At 32.0% G+C, this 22500-nt stretch overlaps 2 protein-coding genes, 1 non-coding gene and 1 pseudogene across 3 annotated transcripts in view; 1 reads left to right on the forward strand and 3 right to left on the reverse strand.

Moving 5' to 3' along the window:
• Window positions 1–5687: 5687 nt before the first annotated feature.
• Window positions 5688–5761, reverse strand: TRNAW-CCA. Its single transcript has one exon. It is a non-coding gene; the product is annotated as a tRNA-Trp (tRNA).
• Window positions 5762–12003: 6242 nt separating this feature from the next.
• On the forward strand, window positions 12004–17576 carry LOC113855364 (annotated as a pseudogene).
• Window positions 17577–17618: 42 nt separating this feature from the next.
• LOC113857838 (DNA-directed RNA polymerase subunit alpha-like) lies at window positions 17619–19134 on the reverse strand. The gene is made up of 3 exons (XM_027490109.1): window positions 18703–19134; window positions 17999–18578; window positions 17619–17923 (listed from the first exon to the last, which is right to left on the reverse strand). Exons 1-3 carry the CDS (start codon window positions 19111–19113, stop codon window positions 17619–17621), a joined length of 1296 nt encoding a protein of 431 aa, XP_027345910.1. The 5' UTR covers window positions 19114–19134.
• A 249-nt stretch (window positions 19135–19383) lies between these two features.
• Window positions 19384–22500, reverse strand: part of LOC113859638 (30S ribosomal protein S3-like) — a 3891-nt gene continuing 774 nt past the window's right edge. Inside the window, exons 2-3 of the mRNA XM_027492380.1 lie at window positions 21224–21437; window positions 19384–20976 (exon numbers count right to left, since the gene is read on the reverse strand). Coding sequence (XP_027348181.1) covers window positions 20639–20976; window positions 21224–21437 — 552 coding nt within the window. The 3' untranslated portion in view covers window positions 19384–20638. The remainder of the gene's footprint in view (window positions 20977–21223; window positions 21438–22500) is intronic.

Genomic DNA, 22500 nt, shown 5'->3' on the forward strand with positions numbered 1-22500 from the left:
TTTCTTGAATGATATTCAAGAAAAGAGTATTCTAAAAAAATTCAATAGAATTTAAGGAACTATTCCTTTTGGATGAAATGCTAAAGGAATACCCGGAAACACGTCTACAAAACCTTCGTACTGGAATCTACAAAGAAACGATCCAATTAATCAAAACGTATAACGAAGATCGTATCCATACATTTTGCACTTATCGACAAATATAATCTGTTTCCTTATTCTAAGTGGTATTCTATTCTAGGTAATCAAGAACTTTTGATTCTTAACTCTTGGGTTCAAGAATTTCTATATAACTTAAGTGACACATTAAAAGCTTTTTTTATTCTTCTATTAACTGATTTATGTATAGGATTCCATTCGACCCATGGTTGGGAACTAATGATTGTTTCTGTCTATAAAGATTTTGGATTTGTTCAGAATGCTCAAATTATATCTGGTCTTGTTTCCACTTTTCCAGTCATTTTAGATACCATTTTTAAATATTGGATTTTCCGTTATTTAAATCGCGTATCTCCGTCACTTGTAGTGATTTATCATTCAATGAATGACTGATTGAAAAACCGATCCATTGATCCAATTTTAAAGTTTGTTTTCTTTTTTTTTGTATAAAAGCTAAAACATTATCAAAAAAATGACTTTTTGTTTTTCCTTCTTTCCCCCCCTCCCCCGGATTCTTTCTATATTCCAGGAAACTAATTTCAGTAAATAGCAGAATCATGGATAGGGAACTATGCCAGTGACCTACCTAATTTTATTGTATAAATTTTCAGGATCAATGATTAGACCATGCAAACTAGAAATGCTTTTTCTTGGATAAAGGAAGAGATTACTCGATCCATTTCCATATCGATTATGATATATATAATAACTCGAGCACCCATTTCAAATGCATATCCCATTTTTGCACAGCAGGGTTATGAAAATCCACGAGAAGCAACCGGACGTATTGTATGTGCCAATTGCCATTTAGCTAATAAGCCCGTGGATATTGAGGTTCCACAAGCAGTACTTCCTGATACTGTATTTGAAGCAGTTGTTCGAATTCCTTATGATATGCAAGTGAAACAAGTTCTTGCTAATGGTAAAAAAGGGGCTTTGAATGTGGGGGCTGTTCTTATTTTACCGGAAGGTTTTGAATTGGCTCCTCCTGATCGTATTTCACCTGAGATTAAAGAAAAGATAGGTAATCTGTCTTTTCAAAACTATCGCCCTAAAAAAAAAAATATTATTGTGGTGGGTCCTGTTCCTGGTCAGAAATATAATGAAATCACCTTTCCCATTCTTTCCCCAGATCCCGCTACTAAGAGAGATGTTCATTTTTTAAAATATCCTATATACGTAGGCGGAACAGGGGAAGGGGTCAGATTTATCTCGACGGGAGCAAGAGTAATAATAATGTTTATAATGCTACAGCAGCAGGTATAGTAAAAAGAATCATACGAAAAGAAAAAGGGGGATACGAAATAACTATAGTGGATGCATCAGATGGACGTGAAGTGATTGATATTATACCTCCAGGACCAGAACTTCTTGTTTCAGAAGGAGAATCTATCAAACTTGATCAACCATTAACGAGTAATCCTAATGTGGGTGGATTTGGTCAAGGGGATGCAGAAATAGTACTTCAAGATCCGTTACGTGTCCAGGGTCTCTTGTTCTTCTTGGCATCCATTATTTTGGCACAAATCTTTTTAGTTCTTAAGAAAAAACAATTTGAGAAGGTTCAATTGTCCGAAATGAATTTCTAGGGCTTCGGATTTATCAACATATTAAGTTCGTGAAAAGAACGAAATTTTTGTTGATAATTTATATAATTCTATTATTCTTTAGAATATAATAAAAAAAATTATGAAAAGACCCTTGCTTCTTTCTAGTCTTTTTCTACTATATTTAGGATTTAGGGAATTCCTTTTGTACCGTAATACTAGTCAGTTATAGTATGTATATTGTGAAGAAGACTATTTGACTTTGTTTCTTTGTTTTTTTTTTCATATTTCAATGTTCTAGAGAATAGAAAGTTCTAGAATCAAAATTTCTTCTATTATAATAGAAGAAAATTCGATTCGATACTAAACCCAAAATAGATAGGCAGAAAATTTTAAGCAAAGTAGAAATTAAAATGGGGAAAACGGGATTCTAGGAGGGATTTTTTTCTTTTCCTAGAGTCCGATTCCTTCTTGCTTGTGTCGAAATAGAAATATTCTACAAAATATTAATAGAATATGATTTTTGAATCCCCTTCCTGAAATAAGCCTATTCTTAGCTTAGTTTCGATTTTTTCCAACTTAGAACTTTTATGACATATAATATTTTTTTTTATTGGATGCATATAATATAATACGTAGTGGACAAACAAAAAAGAGAGGGAATTAGGGAATTTGATTGACCAAATCCAATTTCTTCAATTAATTTGTTTATAAAAAAAAAGAATTCAATCATGATTCGATATCATTAGAGACTAAAATAGATTTCGATCTAGAGTAAGATTCTATTAGTATAGTATAGAAAAGGCTCGATTCACATGATATTTGATCGGTATAATAGATATATATATATCCATATGAAAATTAGAAATACAATAGAATCAATTTCCATTGCGTCACCCAGAAGAAGTAAATTAAGTGATTTTTTTAATTCTTCTTTTGATTTTTCTTTCAACTTTAAAGAAAAAAAAAAGTATGGATGGACAAATATTATCCAGGAAAAGGGATATTTTGAAAAAATGAATGAAGTTCATTTTTCAAAAACATCAAAAAAGGGGAAATGGAGTTTTTTGAAACATCAGAAAAAGTTATCTATTCATTCATTTATACGAATAAAAAAAATTATTAAAAAATATTATGATTATTAAAAACTCAACAGGGATCCACTCTTTCTTTGACGAATTTGAGGGGGTCCTGTTGAGTTCTTACGCTTTCATTTCGAAGACTCAAATAATACGATTCCTACAGGGATGAGCCCAATCCGGAATATGAACCATAAAAGAAAATACCAATTAAACCAATCACAGGAATACCAGTTACAGTACCTATTATCCAAAGAGGAATCCTTCCAGTAGTATCGGCCATTTATCCCACTTTCCTCCACATTTGATCAAGTAGTCAGTCATGCTAGAGACATAAACAGTCATAGATAATTATGAAATGATATCCTTCCGAACGAGATAAGAGAATTCCGAATATATATATATAATTTACTATTCCCTTTTCTTATATTAATTGAAGAAATAATTTGAAAATAAAACAGCAAGTACAAAAATGAGTAATAACCCCCAGTAGAGACTGGTGCGATTCAATTCAACATTTTGTTCATTTGGGTTTGATTGTGTCGTAGCTCTATAATTCGAATTAGGTTTATCGTTGGATGAACTGCATTGCTGATATTGATCCCAAAAAAGAAACGGTGGGTACCGCAAGTCCGTGAACAGCCAACCATCGTACTGTAAAAATTGGATAGGTCCTATCTATGGTCATTGGAGCCTCCTAAAAAGATCTACTAAATTCATCGAGTTGGTCCAAAGGATCAAAACGGCCAGTTATTAATGGAATTCCTTTTCGACTCTCTGTAAAATACTCGTTTGGGCGGGGGCTTCCAAATAAATCGTAAGCTAAACCCGTGCTGACAAATAACCAACCTGCAATGAATAGGGAAGGTATAGTAATGCTATGAATAATCCAGTATCGAATACTGGTAATAATATCAGCAAAAGAACGTTCTCCTGTGCTTCCAGACATGTCGAACTCCACATATTCTTGTACAGTCAAAAGGGGGATCGATTCCATAAAAGACGAGATCAGTAAGTCGTAATTTACTGAAATGTAATCCTTGTTAGATCGTCCATTTTGTACCAAGGGTGTCTTTTGAGTATACCGAATCAGTATAACTATCCTTCTTCTAACACAGCAACGAAATTTCACAATCAGTGGCGAAATCTAATACTAGATAAGTTCTTTCTTTATTGGTTGTTTCGATTTACTCAATAGAAAATTCCTCAAAGTTTGCGAATATAAAAAAATTAGAATAATAGTCTAAAATGAGGGTTCTCCACATTGTATTATTAGTTTCGGACTAGAAACGGAAGATCAATTAAAATGTGAATACGACGGATTGATTTCTTATAATTCATAAAGAAGATTATCATATTTCTACAATTCAATTAGATCCCAAATCTATAAATATACTTTATTGTGGTTGTCGAAGATATTTTTTGTTCGAACTCCCTCTTTTTTTTCATTTTAAAGAATGGAATTCGACTTTAAAGAATGGAATTGGTTTGTTGTCCAGTAACAAGTAACAATAATAGCAGTAATAGATACTATTTGATGACATAAAAAGAACAATTAATCCAATTTTGAAAAAAAAAAATTGGATTAATTGTTCTTGTATTAAACACAATAAAGGCTCTTTCTTGGCTTAATTATAAGGATAGACCTTTCCTCTTAAATAAAATATGCAGAGAAAAAAACTGTGGAACCCTAGTTTGGAGTGATCTGATACCTTTTTCTTCTCGTTGTAGATATTCGAAGAATGGAACCTACTACAAAATGAAATGAGTTAAAAGAAAAGTCAAAAAGGAAAGGGCATTCTAAGATCACTCTATTCTTTTGTTCGAAAAAAAAAAGTGAAAAGAAAACAAATTAGATACAATAGAAAAAGGGGGTCAAAATAAAATAGACATTTTTTCTCCTATTTTCTTCCATATTAATTTAAAGTTAAATAAATTTGAACAACAAAATTCTTATTATTTTTTTATTATTTTATATTTCGCATATAATTATTATTATAGTTTCTAATATAAATAGAATCTTTTTTTTTCTAATATAAATAGAATTTTATAGAATATATATATAACAAATATAAATATTTATATATATATAAAGAATCAAAATGAATATTTTAATTAGATTAGTTTACTTTTACTCAATTCATGAGTTGTTCAATAAATCGGTTCATTTGGAATCACAGGATGGGTAGATGTCACAGATGATGAATTGATTTTTTTATTATGTCACTATATTTATTTTTGTTCGTCTGTAATAATTGATTGAAAAATCTCAAATTTTCAATTGTATCTTTTCAGGGATATTTTGATTTATCTTCTTTTTTTTCTCTCAAAAATGGAAACTTAGGGAAGTGCTTTATAAACATATGTATAAAAAGAACATATTTCATTTAGCTTCTTTATGCCCACTATAACTAGTTATTTCGGTTTTTTACTAGCGGTTTTAACTATAACCTCAGCTCTATTTATCGGTCTGAATAAGATACGACTTATTTGATTTAAAATTATGAAATTAGTTGGAAATCTTGGAATATTCAAGATATTCTATAGTTCCTTACCGTGTCAATTTCCAATTTTTGGTCATTCAAATTAAAATGAATGATCAATACAGATTATTATTTAAGGATAAATATTACCTCCCCCTTTCCCTTTCGAACAAAAAAAATGATTGAAGTTTTTCTATTTGGAATCGTGTTAGGTTTAATTCCTATTACTTTAGCTGGCTTATTTGTAACTGCATATTTACAATACCGACGAGGTGATCAGCTGGACCTTTGATTAATTAATGTCTCATTTGTTTATTGATCCCCTATTTATTTGTTTTAATACTGGGGTTCAATAAATTCATACTTTAGACTGCTGCTCAATTATTTCAGTGTAATTCTCAATTTAATAATAATGGAATCGCGCTCTGTAGGATTTGAACCTACGACATCGGGTTTTGGAGACCCGCGTTCTACCGAACTGAACTAAGAGCGCTTTATTCTCATAAATTATTTTATATGATCCCTTATTATTGCTCATATGATAAGTGATATCATATAATAAGTAATAGTTAGGGATAGGGATGACAGGATTTGAACCCGTGACATTTTGTACCCAAAACAAACGCGCTACCAAGCTGCGCTACATCCCTTTCCATTGGTTTCCAGTATCATTATAAAGAATCTTTGTCTTATTTTCCACATTTTTCTTTTCTTCGTTGATATACATATCAATTATCCTATCATTTTTCTTTTTTTTTTAGTTTCCTAGACTATAATATAGAATAGAATATGAAAAAGAAATATTCTATAGAAGAAAGAAAGAATATTGAATTAAATTAAAAAATAGAATAAAAATAGAATTTAAAATAGAAAGTATAATAAGAATAAAGAATAATATGTATATAAAGAAAAAAAAAAGAATATATAGAATAGAAAATAGAATAATGAAAAAATTCAAAAGAAAATAATTCGTTTATTAAATAAACGAATTATTCGTAATTAATATAATAATATTAATATAATATAGTTAAATATTTTTTATGAAAAATAGAATAAATAATATTAATAAATACTAGAATCAAATTAATAAATACTAGAATCAAATAAAAAGAAAATATTCTAAAAAAGGAGGATTTGAAATGCGAGATCTAAAAACATATCTTTCCGTGGCACCAGTAATAAGTACTCTATGGTTCGGGGCTTTGGCGGGTCTCTTGATAGAGATCAATCGTTTTTTCCCAGATGCATTGATATTCCCCTTTTTTTCATTCTAGTTATTGGCACAGCACGGGAAGGGGTGAAGAAAATCAATTCAATATCTGTAATTAATTAATTAATTCCCTCTTCTTTATTTCTTATTTTTGAGAATGAAAATTTTTTCAATTAGAAAAGATAAAAGTGGATTCAGCCTCAGTGAAACTCGGAATCTGGTCTAGGCTTCAATGGAATTGAATTAAGAATTTCATTCCATTTCTATTAATAATAAATAGAGTGAGACCAAAAATAAAAATGGAATGGATAGGAAGGGGGCAAAATATCATACAAGATACTTAAATGAAAACTAAAATATTGTACTGCGATTCGAAACAAAATATAGTTCCAAATCATTATATTACTTAATGATTACTGTACTACATTAATTGGAACGAAATCTTTCAGAAGTTTATTTCGAATTATTAACTTTTAATATTTTTCGTTCCTTTTTTCTTCTTCGCTTCGACTTCGAAAATAGAAGAGTTAAGTGAATTAAAAACCCAAAGGAGAGGTTCATGGCCAAGGGTAAAGATATCCGAGTAACTGTTATTTTGGAATGTACCAGTTGTGATCAAAAGAGTGTTAATAAGGAATCAACGGGTACTTCCAGATATATTACTCAAAAGAATCGACACAATACGCCTAGTCGGTTGGAATTGAGAAAATTCTGTCCCTGTTGTTGCAAACACACGATTCACGCAGAAATCAAGAAATAGAGAAAATTGATCGCTTATGTGTTACCTTTCTAACCAAGGAACATAACATGTAATAAAACAATCTTTCATATATGTATATAATTTTTAATTAAATTATATACATATATCATTATAGAACATATATTTCATTATAAAACATATATTTCATTATAAAACAAAAAAAAAAAAGAAACTAAGAATAGAAAGAAAAAAAAACAAATCTTCTTTTAAGAAATGCGATTTTTGGAATAGGAATAAACAAACCATGGATAAATCTAAACGACTCTTTCTTAAATCCAAGCGATCTTTTCGTAGACGTTTGCCCCCGATTCAATCGGGGGACCAAATTGATTATAAAAACATGGGTTTAATTAGTCGATTTATTAGTGAACAAGGAAAAATAATATCTAGACGCGTGAATAGATTGACCTTAAAACAACAACGATTAATTACGATTGCTATAAAACAAGCTCGTATTTTATCTTCGTTACCTTTTCTTAATAATGAAAAACAATTTGAAAAAAGCGAGTCGACTGCTAGAACTGCTACTGTTTTAAAAAAAAAAAAAAATAGAGTTACTCCTTAATTGAATTCAAATTTGTATCTAAACTCAAATCAAACGTGGATTGATGTTTTGTTCGAAAACTCCAACAATTCAATTTGGGTTGTTATATTGTAATAAAAAGGATAATCCGTTAAGAAGAATAAATCTTTTTTTGATTCAGCTTGGTTGTTTATTTTGATCACTTTATCATATGAATTCTAATTTTATCATACAAATCTCTATTCTATACCTTCCCGGAGCTCAGTCTCCGGGAAATTTTAGTTTTTATGAGCTCGTTGGCAATCATAAAAAGACAATTCTCTTTTAATATAGCTATTTGTGCAACTATTTTACGATTAAGAAGCAATTGCTTCTTGTATAGATTATAGATGAAATTATTGTAAATATAGTATATTTTTGGATTCTCGCGAATTACTGCATTTATTCGACTAATCCATAAACCGCGAAAATCTCTTTTTTTCCTATCTCTATCCCGATGAGCCGAAACCAAAGCTTTAATTTTCTGTTGAGGAATAGTTCGAGTAAGTCTTGAATGAGCCCCGCGAAAGCTTGATGTAAATAAACGAATTTTTGTCCTCCGTTTCCGAGCTATATATCCTCGTTTAATTCTGGTCATTGAGTAAATGAGACTTTGGTGAATAACTATTTCATTTTTTTCTTTCAGTTATTCTTTTCTTCTTCCTAGTCTATTAATAACAAAGATGGATTCTTCCAATGTATAAAAAAAAAATTCCAATGGCTTTTGCTACTATAACCTTCCCAACCACGATTTTTTTCTAAGTATTTAATTTAACTTTGAAATAAGAAATTGTATTGATACTAGGTATCAAAAAACATAGTAAATTAAATAGGATATAGATAAAAAAAAGAATGGGTTCCATCGTTTCTATGATTCTTTTTTAAACGACTAGGTCCTCTCTATACACCGGAGCCCCTTCTTTCATTTAATCCTTATTTAATCAATGTTATTGTTAACTTGTACAGTTCACATTCTTTGGCTCTACCCATGAAATATTTAGTAATAGGTTTTTTACAACGAAATCAAGTTATACAGTAACGGTGTTTAAGTATGAAAATTAGCTGGGTAACTGACCTTCTTATTCCGTTTTTGCAAAATAAATTAGGGGCATAATTTTTCTTTAATAGTATTTTCTCCGCTTAGTGGGTAACCATTTGTTACCAATGGAAAAGTGTTTCTCATCTTAAATTGCAAATTGGGGTGATTGGGTTTACACCAATCGAAATCATAAATTTTATATATGATAGAAGAATGCTTATATTATTAATAGATTTTTTTTTAAGTTAAGATAGTGTGAATGGAGTTCTTCCATTCACACTATCTTAACTGATCGCTAATACTGAAAAAATGGGTTTGGTTTCTTTTTTTTTTTATTAGTAGAATGATCTAAACGAGTCACACATACACCCTGGTACATGTCCCTCGGCGCTGAGGGCATCCCCGAAGAGCGGGGGATTTCGTGACATTTCGGATTGGCTGTCTTGTGTTTCTAATAAGTTGTTTCATAGTTGGCATGGTGGATCCTATAGACATAATGAGCCGGTTTAGATCAATCCTAACCCGATGATTATGAATTACTTATATTTTATTAATTTAATAGATTAATTAATAGAAAAAAAAAGTTATATTAAATTAAAAGGATTAAGGAGATAAAATTCAATCTCAAATCCTGTATTTTTTTTTGAGAAGAATCTTAGTTACTAATTGTTTATTGAAGTGCTATAATATCAACAATTCCGTGGGCTTGGGCTTCTGCTGCTGACATAAAAACATCCCTTTCCATATCTTCAGATACAACCCATAAAGGTTTACCCGTTCTTTGTACATAAACCCTTGTGATAGTTTCACGCAGTTTCAGTAGTTCTCCCGCTTCCACGATAAATTCTCCCGTTTGTGCCTCATAAAAAGAACTAGCGGGTTGGTGGATCATTACCCTGATTATATAACTTTATAAGTCTTTTCTTTATCTTGATAAAGATTTTGATGCGGATTTTCCCAATATTAGTCAATATTTTCTTTCGTCCTCAAACTAAGGTGAAAAGAATAAATACAAATAAGAAAATAAATGAGCAAAGATAAGATTCAATAACCGTACAAGCATTTTTTGCGTATTGATGCATACGGCTTTTCTTTTCCACGTATGCAATTTCTTTTTTTCCTCTATGGATAGAGTATTTTCTCTATGGATTTTTTTCCATTGAAGAAAAAAAAATAGAAAATCTACTGGGTTTTTTGGATCCAGATCCTTAAATAATAAATAATACAATAACCAACCTTCCTTTTTCTTTTTGAGTATTTTTTTTAAATACTATGATGGTTCCGTTGTTTTCTTATTTCGTCTTTTTTGTTATTCAGCAATCCGAAAGTTTCTTGTTTTTTATCATATGTTTTTTATTTTCTAATTAAAATAAATATTGTTAGACATAAATATTGTTAAAAGCTTTTTGGTATGAAAACTAAAAACAAAAAAGTCTGTGACACTAAAACTAAACTAGGTTCCTGATAGATCAGATAAAATCGTAAAAGCCCTCTCTTTCATACTACTTTTTCGATACATAATCAAATGGTTTAAAAAACAAAAATTTGTATATCGAATTCGAAGTACCATGCTATTATTACTTAAGTATTTTTATGGCGAAGGTATAGTCTTCATATATATTCTCAAATAAAAGAATCATTGGCGCCAAGCGTGAGGGAATGCTAGACGTTTGGTAATTTCTCCTCCTGCCAAAAGAAAGGATCCCATTGAAGCGGCTAATGCCATACATATTGTCTGTATATCTGGTTGTACATATTGCATAGTATCATAAATAGCCATTCCGGGTATTATCCACCCACCCGGAGAATTTATAAACAGATACACATCTCTGTTATATTTTTCTATACCGAGAAATAGCAGAATGCCAATAAGTTGATTCGATAGTTCACTATCGACCTCTTGGCCTAAAAAAAGTAATCTTTCTCGATAAAGTCGATTGATTAGGATTTAATCTTATACCTTAAGAGCCGTACATGCACCTTTTGATGCATACGGTTCACTAAAAATCATATAAACAAAAAGGAATCAATGTGTCTATTTCAACCCTCTTTCCCTTTTCATAATGGACTCTTTCGAATTTTTAACGAAAAAAAATGTACTAAATTTATTGAACTAACTTCTCATTGATGTATTGCTTTCATCGAGATCGAACACAAATCACAATGTAATTTTCTTGTTTCTGAATGGACTTCCTCAATTCTTTTAGGTTTCTTTTCTACTCTAAGTAAGGATAAGGATCTGCCCGATTTTTATTTGCACATATAGGACAAATATTACAATACCATGTCTTTTTGTTACGACTTATCTCTTCTCTGAATTTATTATTTCATTTTTTCTGTAAAATATATGATATGATAGAAGTAGTAATTGTGGATATATTACCAATTGGTTTTTTTCTAAACAGAGTCTGGATACTTCGTTTTATTGGTCCAAGCAAGCCAACCATAAATTATTTTGAATTTCGAATAGTAATCTGGATACCCCCTCCAAAAAATAAAAAATCGATCGAATTGCACTTCATTACACTTCACGCTCCAAATTTTGGATGATTCAATCATTCTTTTTTGGTGGTGAAAGAGAGGATATCTCAATCGGGGGGGGAGAACGGGGAAATCCCGTATGACCAAATATATCTGACAAGTCGCACTATATATCAATCCAAGATGCATTTCCTTCTCCAGGACTTCGAAAGGTTACTTTTGGAACACCAATGGGCATAAAATAGAGAAAAAAAGAAAATAAAATAATATATTTAACTTTAGTGTGGAAACGTAAGAATGGGTTTATTGTGTTAAAAACAATTTGCTTTTATTATATTGTATTTTTTATAAATCATAAAAAAGGGAAGAGTAAAGATAAAGATAGAGTAAAGTTGTTACGAATGGGTCCTTGGGTGATAAACGAATATGTCTGCATTTACATATTTAAATACTCATAGAGAAAATTGTCAACCCCCCCTTCCCACCATTGCGTATTCTTACTTATCGGGTATAGAATAGATCTGCTTCTTCTTGTTCCTACAAATATGATTGTTCCACTATTACTAAACACTATTACTAAAAAACTAGAACAAACATTAATTCTTTCTCCGAGATAATCTACTAAAAGGTAAAAGGTGAGAATCCATAGTATAGTTTTTTCCAGTGCAATAAAGTTACATAGTGTCTATTTTTTGTTGATATAAGGGGTATTTTCATGGGTTTACCTTGGTATCGTGTTCATACTGTTGTATTAAATGATCCAGGCCGTTTGCTTTCTGTTCACATAATGCATACAGCTCTGGTTGCTGGTTGGGCTGGTTCGATGGCTCTATATGAATTAGCAGTTTTTGATCCCTCTGACCCTGTTCTTGATCCAATGTGGAGACAGGGTATGTTTGTTATACCCTTCATGACTCGTTTAGGAATAACCAATTCGTGGGGCGGTTGGAATATCACCGGGGGGACTATAACGAATCCGGGTATTTGGAGTTACGAAGGTGTGGCCGGAGCACATATTGTGTTTTCGGGCTTGTGCTTTTTAGCGGCTATCTGGCATTGGGTTTATTGGGATCTAGAAATTTTTTGTGATGAACGTACCGGAAAACCTTCTTTGGATTTGCCCAAAATTTTTGGAATTCATTTATTTCTTGCAGGAGTGGTTTGTTTTGGTTTTGGAGCATTTCATGTAACAGGATTGTACGGTCCTGGAATATGGGTGTCTGATCCTTATGGATTAACGGGAAGGGTACAATCCATAAATCCCGCATGGGGTGTGGAAGGTTTTGATCCTTTTGTTCCGGGGGGAATAGCTTCTCATCATATTGCAGCAGGAACATTGGGCATATTAGCGGGTCTTTTCCATCTTAGTGTGCGTCCACCGCAACGTCTATACAAAGGATTGCGTATGGGAAATATTGAAACCGTCCTTTCCAGCAGTATCGCTGCTGTCTTTTTTGCAGCTTTTGTTGTTGCTGGAACTATGTGGTATGGTTCAGCAACTACCCCATTGAATTATTTGGTCCCACTCGTTATCAATGGGATCAAGGATACTTCCAGCAAGAAATATATCGAAGAGTTGGTGCTGGGCTAGCCGAAAATCAAAGTTTATCAGAAGCTTGGTCTAAAATTCCTGAAAAATTAGCTTTTTATGATTACATCGGCAATAATCCAGCAAAAGGGGGATTGTTTAGAGCGGGCTCAATGGATAATGGAGATGGAATAGCCGTTGGTTGGTTAGGGCATCCCATCTTTAGAGATAAAGAGGGTGTGAACTTTTTGTACGCCGTATGCCTACTTTTTTTGAAACATTTCCGGTTGTTTTAGTAGACGGAGACGGAATTGTTAGAGCCGATGTTCCTTTTCGAAGGGCAGAATCGAAATATAGTGTCGAACAAGTAGGTGTAACTGTTGAGTTCTATGGTGGCGAACTCAATGGAGTCAGTTATAGTGATCCTGCTACTGTGAAAAAATATGCTAGACGTGCTCAATTAGGTGAAATTTTTGAATTAGATCGTGCTACTTTGAAATCAGATGGTGTTTTTCGTAGCAGTCCAAGAGGTTGGTTTACTTTTGGACATGCTTCGTTTGCTCTACTCTTCTTTTTCGGGCATATTTGGCATGGTGCTAGAACCTTGTTCCGAGATGTTTTTGCTGGGATCGACCCAGATTTGGATGCTCAAGTAGAATTTGGAGCATTCCAAAAACTTGGAGATCCAACTACAAGAAGACAGATAGTATGATAGAGCATTCTTTTGTTCCTTTTCGACTTTTTTTGTTTTTGTTGTTATGATTTGAATTTGACATAAAGAACCAGATAAATCTTGATTCGACTCAAAACACTTTGTTTTCACTTTTTTTCTTTATCCGAGAAATGAGCTCCAATAAACAATAAACAGGTATGAAAGCTATAATTGTAAACCACGATTAAATCTATGGAAGCATTGGTTTATACATTCCTCTTAGTTTCGACTTTAGGAATCATTTTTTTCGCTATCTTTTTTAGAGAACCCCCTAAAGTTCCAACTAAAAAAATGAAATGATTTTTCATTATCTCAATTGAAGTAATGAGCCCCCAATATTATATTAAGGGCTCATTACTTCAACTAGTCCCCATGCTCTTCGAATGGATCTCTTAGTTGTTGAGAGGGTTGCCCAAAAGCAGTATATAAGGCATACCCAGTAAAACTTACAAGTAAACCAGATATAGAGATGGCAACTAGGGTTGCTGTTTCCATTATAATTCTAAAAATTCTTAGAATTCCAAAATTTCAAGACCACAATGGATCTATAGGATATAGATCCTATATTTACAGCGGAATGGTATACAAAGTCAACAGATCTCAATCAATATAAAATAGGATTTATGGCTACACAAACTGTTGAGGGTAATTCTAAGTCTAGTCCAAGACGAACTATTGTAGGGGATTTATTAAAACCATTAAATTCAGAATATGGTAAAGTAGCTCCGGGGTGGGGAACTACTCCTTTGATGGGTGTTGCAATGGCTCTATTTGCGATATTTCTATCTATTATTTTGGAGATTTATAATTCGTCCATTTTACTGGACGGAATTTCTATGAATTAGATTCACAAGAATCAAGTAACTAGCTTTTCAATAGAAAACTAAGGTTAAGCATTTAGGTTTTTTATCGTTAGCCTATTTCATTTTGATTTGGTAGTTTGATCGTGAAACTTCTTTGTTTCTGTATTTCCGGAATATGAGTGTGTGACTTGTTATAATGGATCTTATTGATAGTACAGAACATAAAAAAAATGGATCTGTCATCTTGATAGAGATGATTTTACCCCGTCAGATATTTATTCTAGTATCTGGAGTACGGAATATAGAAAATCAAAAATATTCTTAAAATATTAGAACTATGATTCATACTAAATATTTAGACCTCGTAACTGGATTTAAAAAAACTTTTCAAAGAGTTGAAAGAATAAATTGAAAAATGAAAATTATTTAAAACTTCCGTCGATTATCTTTATTTTGATCAACGGACAAATGTTTCTTTGTTCTATCTATTCATTGAATAAGTGATGATCCAGCAGTTCTTACTCAGGGAATTTTTGGACTTCGATTAAAGGTTTTTTTTGAATCATCGTGGTCATGATACGAATCTGATGTTTTTTTTAATTGATTCATATGGTCCTAACAAGAGAATTCCTATCAATAATAATAATTAAGAAAACAGCAGTAAAAAAAAGAACATTACACACAAATAAAAAATGGAAGTAAATAATAGAATATTCAAGAGGCCTACTGTAAATAAAGACGAGTGAGCCGACTTGATATTTTGGCATTATAACCACAAAGAATAGTTTTCGGATTTCTATTTTTTCTTATCTTCCGAAAAGATTGGAATCATAGGATTCCGTTAAGAAGTTTCAAGCTTTCTATTACACATATCTGTTTTCATTACAACCAGTATTTGGGTATTTTTGTTTGAGCCGTACGAGATGAAATTCTCATATACGGTTCTCGGGGGGGTACCTTAGTTTACCTATCTCAATAAAGTCTATGATTGGTTCGAAGAACGTCTTGAGATTCAGGCGATTGTCGATGATATAACCAGTAAATACGTTCCTCCCCATGTAAACATATTTTATTGTTTAGGAGGAATTACACTTACTTGTTTTTTAGTCCAAGTAGCGACGGGATTTGCTATGACTTTTTATTATCGTCCGACTGTTACTGAAGCTTTTGCTTCTGTTCAATATATAATGACGGAGGCTAACTTTGGTTGGTTAATCCGATCAGTTCATCGATGGTCGGCAAGTATGATGGTCTTAATGATGATTCTGCACGTATTTCGCGTGTATCTCACAGGTGGCTTTAAAAAACCTCGCGAATTAACTTGGGTTACCGGTGTAGTTTTGGCTGTATTGACCGCATCTTTTGGTGTAACTGGTTATTCCTTACCTTGGGATCAAATTGGTTATTGGGCAGTCAAAATTGTAACAGGCGTGCCCGAAGCTATTCCTGTAATAGGATCCTCTTTGGTAGAGTTATTACGCGGAAGTTCTAGTGTGGGACAATCCACCTTGACTCGTTTTTATAGTTTGCATACTTTTGTATTACCTCTTCTTACTGCCGTATTTATGTTAATGCACTTTCCAATGATACGTAAGCAAGGCATTTCTGGTCCTTTATAGTAAATATGAATCATAGATATTTGTAATTAATCATTTCTTATTTGGGGGAGGAATATATTTCATTGCTACAAATATGGATTATTTAAAAGAATAAGACATGTATTTGGATATTTTCCTTCAATTTAACAAAATTGGATTATTATTATTTTTTACATACACGAATAGTTGAAGGGAATTCTACGAAGAAGAAATGGATTATGGGAGTGTGTGACTTGAACTATTGATTGGGCCACGCAGATATATGATTTCTCTTATCTGCCACATTTGAATTTACAATTCAATGTGTCTTTATTCCAACTACCACGCAAGGTCCGTCCCTACAGAGGATAGGCTGGTTTCACTTGTAAAGAATCTTTTCTATGATCAGACTCGATCATATCCTGCATGAACAGGCTCCGTAACATCCAGTAAAAAAAGTGATGTGGGATAATCTGAATTATATTTTCTCTATTTCACTGAACTTAATAGTATGGAAATGCATTCATTTCCTATGCATTGACTCGATTTATGATACTATCGGAGTAAACCAAGTGGATCTAAAGAAGAACAGGGGTTAGATTATATTAGTAACAAGTAAATCCTTTGTACGTAAAAAGTTCCAAGATTTTTTTTTGGGGGGGGGTAAGAATTGCAAGGTTTGAGATCACCCAAAAAGCACTATTCACTTTGAAAGCCTACTTGGGTATTGAGCGTTTACTTAAGTTTACTTAATAATAAAAGAACTTAATTTTTTTTTTTTGCAGATAAGATAATTGTAACTTCGGAGAAGAAAATAAGGTTTATTTTCTTACATGGAATCTTTCTATATGTGTGGATAACATATGCATTTTTTCTATGGATACATTCGAAATGTTTGATTCGTGCTCGAGCCGGATGATGAAAAATTATCATGTCCGGTTCTTTCGGAGGATGGATCTATAAGAATTCACCTATCCTAATAACAAAAAAACCTGACTTGAATGATCCTGTATTAAGAGCTAAATTGGCTAAAGGAATGGGTCATAATTATTATGGAGAACCTGCATGGCCCAATGATCTTTTATATATTTTTCCAGTAGTAATTCTGGGTACTATTGCCTGTAACGTAGGATTAGCGGTTCTAGAACCATCAATGATTGGAGAACCCGCGGATCCATTTGCAACTCCTTTGGAAATACTACCCGAATGGTATTTCTTTCCCGTATTTCAAATACTTCGTACAGTGCCCAATAAGTTATTAGGCGTTCTTTTAATGGTTTCGGTACCTATGGGATTATTAACAGTACCCTTTTTGGAAAATGTTAATAAATTCCAAAACCCATTTCGCCGTCCAGTAGCAACAACCATCTTTTTAATTGGTACCATAGTAGCCCTTTGGTTGGGTATTGGAGCAACATTACCTATTGAGAAATCTCTAATTTTAGGTCTTTTTTAAACTTTTTAATTAAATGGATTCAATTGTGAAATAAAATATCATGCCATGTATATTGTGTATCTAGGGAGAATTCATTTTGAAACGACTAATCCCTAGATACATCTTTTGGCCTATTCCGAGTATATGGATTTATTCTAAGGATTCAAATTACACATTTTCACCTTTATTTTTATAAATAATAAAAATATGAAAAAAAAAAACCAATGCCAATGGATTTCAAATTTATGCGAAATGCTTTTCTATTTCTAAAATGTCTAATATATGTTTTACATCTTCTACACGAAAATGTTCCATTTCCATAAGGTCTTCTTGACTATTATTCAAAAGTTCTAATAATGTATGAATATTGGATCTTTTGAGACAATTATAGATCTTGGGAGGCAATTCTAATTGGTCAATAAAAATGGATTTCAATGCTATTCCTTTTTTATTTTTCCTCAGTTTATCCTTAGCCAATATATCATGAAAAGTAAAAAGGGGTAAAGTAACCTTGTGTTGATTTTTTTCTAAATGAAAGGGATCTTCTTCTGCATGTAAAAAGGGAATAAATAAATCAATCAAATTCCGAGAGGCTTCATAAAGCGCCTCTTTAGGAGTTAAACTCCCATTTGTCCATATTTCGAGAAAGAGTATCTCTTGTTTTTTTTTCCCATTCCCATAGGAATGAATACTATGATTTACATTTCGAACAGGCATGAATACAGCATCTATGGGAAAACTTCCGTCTTGAAAGTTTTTTAGTGTTTTTATACGATATCCGCGATTCCTCTCAATTTTTAATCCAATACACAAATTAATAGGTTCTGTTAGGTTGGCTATATGTTGTGTATTATCAATGATTTCCACAGAAGGTGGTAAAATGATGTCTTGAGCAGTTATATATCCAGGACCTTTGAAACAAATAGATGCGTCTTGAGTTCCATACAGATTACTTCTCAATACAATTTCTTTCAAATTCATTAAAATTTCATGTACTGATTCTTGAATACCTACTATGGTAGAATATTCATGTGGTATTTTCTCCGATTTTGCACGTGTAATACATGTTCCCTCTATTTCTCCTAGCAAAACTCTTCGCACTGCAATGCCTATTGTATCGGCTTGGCCTTTCATAAGTGGAGACAGAATAAAGCGTCCATAATAAAGACGTTTACTGTCTACTCTTGATTCAACACACTTCCACTGTAGTGTCCGAGTTGATACTCTTATTTTCTCTCGAACCATAGTAATATATATATATTTGATCAAACCCTTGAATTGTTTATTTCTCTTGAAATCTTTTCCATGTTTATTTTTAATTTTACACACGTCTTTTTTTCGGAGACCTACATCCATTATGTGGCATAGGGGTTACATCCCGTATAAAATTTAATAGTATACCACTTCTACGAATAGCTCTTAATGCCGCATCTCTTCCGAGACCGGGGCCTTTTATCATGACTTCTGCTCGTTGCATGCCTTGATCCGCTACTGTTCGAATAGCATTTCCTGCTGCGGTTTGAGCGGCAAATGGTGTACCCCTTCGTGTACCCTTGAATCCACAAGTACCGGCGGAGGACCAAGAAATAACCCGACCACGTACATCTGTAACAGTCACAATAGTATTGTTAAAACTAGCTTGAACATGAATAACTCCCTTTGGTATTTTATGAGCATGCTTACGCGAACCAATACGTCCATTTTTACGCGAACCCATTTTTGGTATAGGTTTTGCCATATTTGATTATTTCATAAAAATAAGTCCGAGATATATGGATATATCCATTTCATTCAAAAACGGATCCTTTACTTTTTTCTAACTAGTTTCTAACTAGAATTCATATTCGATTTATATATATCAATTGTATTTTTATATTAATCGACATCGAATATGAATTTTTGAAATAAAATTTCAAATTGGAAATACCAATAATAAAAATTTCTTCTAATATTTTATAAAATATATATTCTAATATTTTTATATTCTATTTTTATAGAAAATCCTCTTTTGTGGAAATATTATCCTTGTCTTTGTTTATGTTTTGGATTGGAACAAATTACTAGAATTCGCCCTCGCCTGCGAATTAATCGACATTTTTCACAAATTTTACGGACGGAGGCCCCTATTTTCATATTTGTAATTCCTTAATAAGTTAATACCAAATCTATTTATTGGAAGAAAATAAGGTTTCCTTACATTTTGAACTTGTACCCCCCCCCAAAAAAAAAGATTGTTGAAATTAAAAAACAGTCTAATTAAATTGAATTTTTTATGCTTCTTTTTTTTTTTCTACGGGCGTATACATATAAACATATAAAAAGTACGTCGAATCTTTTGAAAAACATAGCTTATAATTCAATTTTGATTATATAAAGGAATCTGAAACATACCCCTGGGAATTTATTCATTCAGGAATTAAATCCTCTTGAATCCTTTTTATTTTTTCTTTTTTTTTTTCCAATTCCAGTTTCAGTTAAACCCCCTTCGCACATTCACTAGTATATGAGGGGTGGGTGATATTCTAAATCTGTGTTTTCTCTCTCTCTTTTTGACAAAAATGGATAGAAATTTCTCATCTAATTCGTATTTCAGAAAGATTACCATATATAACATAAAATTTCTCCGCCTATTTTTTCTAATCGAGCCTCTCGATCTGTCATTATACCCCTAGAAGTTGAAAGAATTACAATCCCCATGCCTCCTAAAATTTTAGGGATTCGTTGATAATTAGAATATATTCGCAGACCAGGTGTACTGATCCGTTTTAAATTTAAAAAACTTTTATATGATCCTTTCTTATTTATTCTATACCGTAGAGTTAAAACTAAATAATATTTGTCGCTTTCCCTATGTTTTCTGACGTTTTCAACAAAACCCTCTCGTAAAAGTATTTTCACAGTGTTTTCGGTGATGTTAGTAAATGGTATTTGAACCATTTTTTTTCTATTCATATCAGCATTTCGTATATAGGTTATTATGTCAGCGATGGTGTCCTTACTCATGATAAACGAAAATGATTGTTGCTCCTTATTTTCAATATAATCAACATGCTCGTTTTTCTATTTTTTTTTCATTATTTCATTTAGATCATCCAATATATTTCATTTAGATCATCCAATATTAATATGAAATAGATAATAATTGTTATTTCTAATACTTAGAATAATTACTACAAAAGGGATATGTGTGAGATATAATATATTAATTAATCCATTTTCATTACAAAACAAATATATCCATATCACGGTTTTGCCTTATAATTTTATAATACCTCGGGTGCTAATGAAACTATTTTAGTGAAATTTAACTGTCTCAATTCCCGTGCGATTGCACAAAAGATTCGAGTTCCTTTTGGATTTCCTTCTTGATCAATGACAACTGCAGCATTATCATCATACTGAATTAGTATACCGTTGCTACGTTTGAGTTCTTTACAAGTACGTACAATTACAGCTCTGATCACTTCTGATCTTTCTAAGGTCATATTTGGTACTGCTTCCTTGATTACAGCAACAACAATGTCACCAATATAAGCATATCGTCGATTACTAGCTCCTAGGATTCGAATACACATCAATTCGCGGGCTCCGCTGTTATCAGCTACATTCAAATAGGTTTGAGGTTGAATCATATCATTTTTTTGTTCTTTCAGTCCAAAGATTGAAGTAAAAAAAAATATTCTGTGTTCAAAAATAAGGAACTTACAATTGCATTTTTATGTTTTCATCCTAAAGCCCTCTTTCCTTTGGTTTTCATTATTATCCTGAAATAATGAATTGAGTTCGTATAGGCATTTTTGAGGCTGCTAAAGAAATAGCCTTTCTGGCTATATTTTCTGATATCCCACCCATCTCATAAAGTATTTTCCCAGGTTTAACGACAGATACCCAATATTCGGGAGATCCTTTTCCCGAACCCATACGCGTTTCGGTGGGTCTTACTGTAACTGGTTTGTCTGGAAATATGCGTACCCATATTTGTCCACCTCGTCGGACATTTCGTGACATTGCTCGCCGTCCCGCTTCTATTTGTCTAGACGTGATCCAAGCGGGCTCAAGTGCCTGAAGAGCATATCTTCCGAAGCAAATATTATTACCTCGATAGGATATTCCTTTCATTCTTCCTCTATGTTGTTTACGAAATCTGGTTCTTTTGGGGTTCTAGTTGATGGTTGTTTCTCAATTCCATCTCTATTACAGAACCGTACATGAGATTTTTCATCTCATACGGCTCCTCGCGAATGAAACGATTCCAATAATATATATATATAAATCGATTTAATCGATAAAATAATATACACTAATATACATATGTTTAATGAATAATAGAATCGCGGGATTTTTTGAGATTTCATAGAATCTATTAGTCTATTGGAAATTTGTATATCTTGTTTTGATATATAACTTAATATGTATTCTTATAGACAATTTAAGACAATTTTTGCTATCTGTATATAACTAAATAATATTGTTTTGTTATCTTATAATATTCTAACGAATCCTTATTTCTATTTTTCTTTTTTCTTTTATTATCATATCGTATCATATCGGATTGGCAAAAATAAAAAAATTCAATAAAATACAAATTTTCGCGGGCGAAAATTCACTCTTTTATTACCAAATTCAGATGGAATGTAGGGCATAATTCCTCAATAAAAAAGAATGGATTCTTTTTTGGTTTGTTCCGCCATCCCACCTAATGAATCATTAAGATTTGTTTAAAAAAAATCTTAGATATTCGCAGGTTTCGTCGTTCCCATCGCTTCTCAATTAATGGTTAGGTCTGAATTCTACAACGGAGCCTCTCTAATTATAAGATTTTTTTTAAATACTATTTCTTTTTTCTTGAATCAACCTTCTCAGTTTTTATTGATTCGGAGCTCTTGATTTGTTTGTGTTATGAATATATCCATTTATATATGGATTAATTCCTATTGATGCTTTATTACACTGCTTTTTATGAGATGACCCATAGACCTTTACATATTAGAATTCTATATCATAGATTTTTTTCTCTCTTTCTTTCACCCCTTCATTTATCTGTATATTTTTATTTTATTGCTTTACAACTCATAATCATATTCATTTTTTTTTTGTTTTTTCTGCAATATTTGAGTTGCTATAA

The sequence above is a fragment of the Abrus precatorius genome, unplaced genomic scaffold (genome assembly GCF_003935025.1).
Source record: "Abrus precatorius isolate BTA unplaced genomic scaffold, Abrus_2018 Scaffold0, whole genome shotgun sequence".
NCBI classification, from domain to species: domain Eukaryota; kingdom Viridiplantae; phylum Streptophyta; class Magnoliopsida; order Fabales; family Fabaceae; genus Abrus; species Abrus precatorius.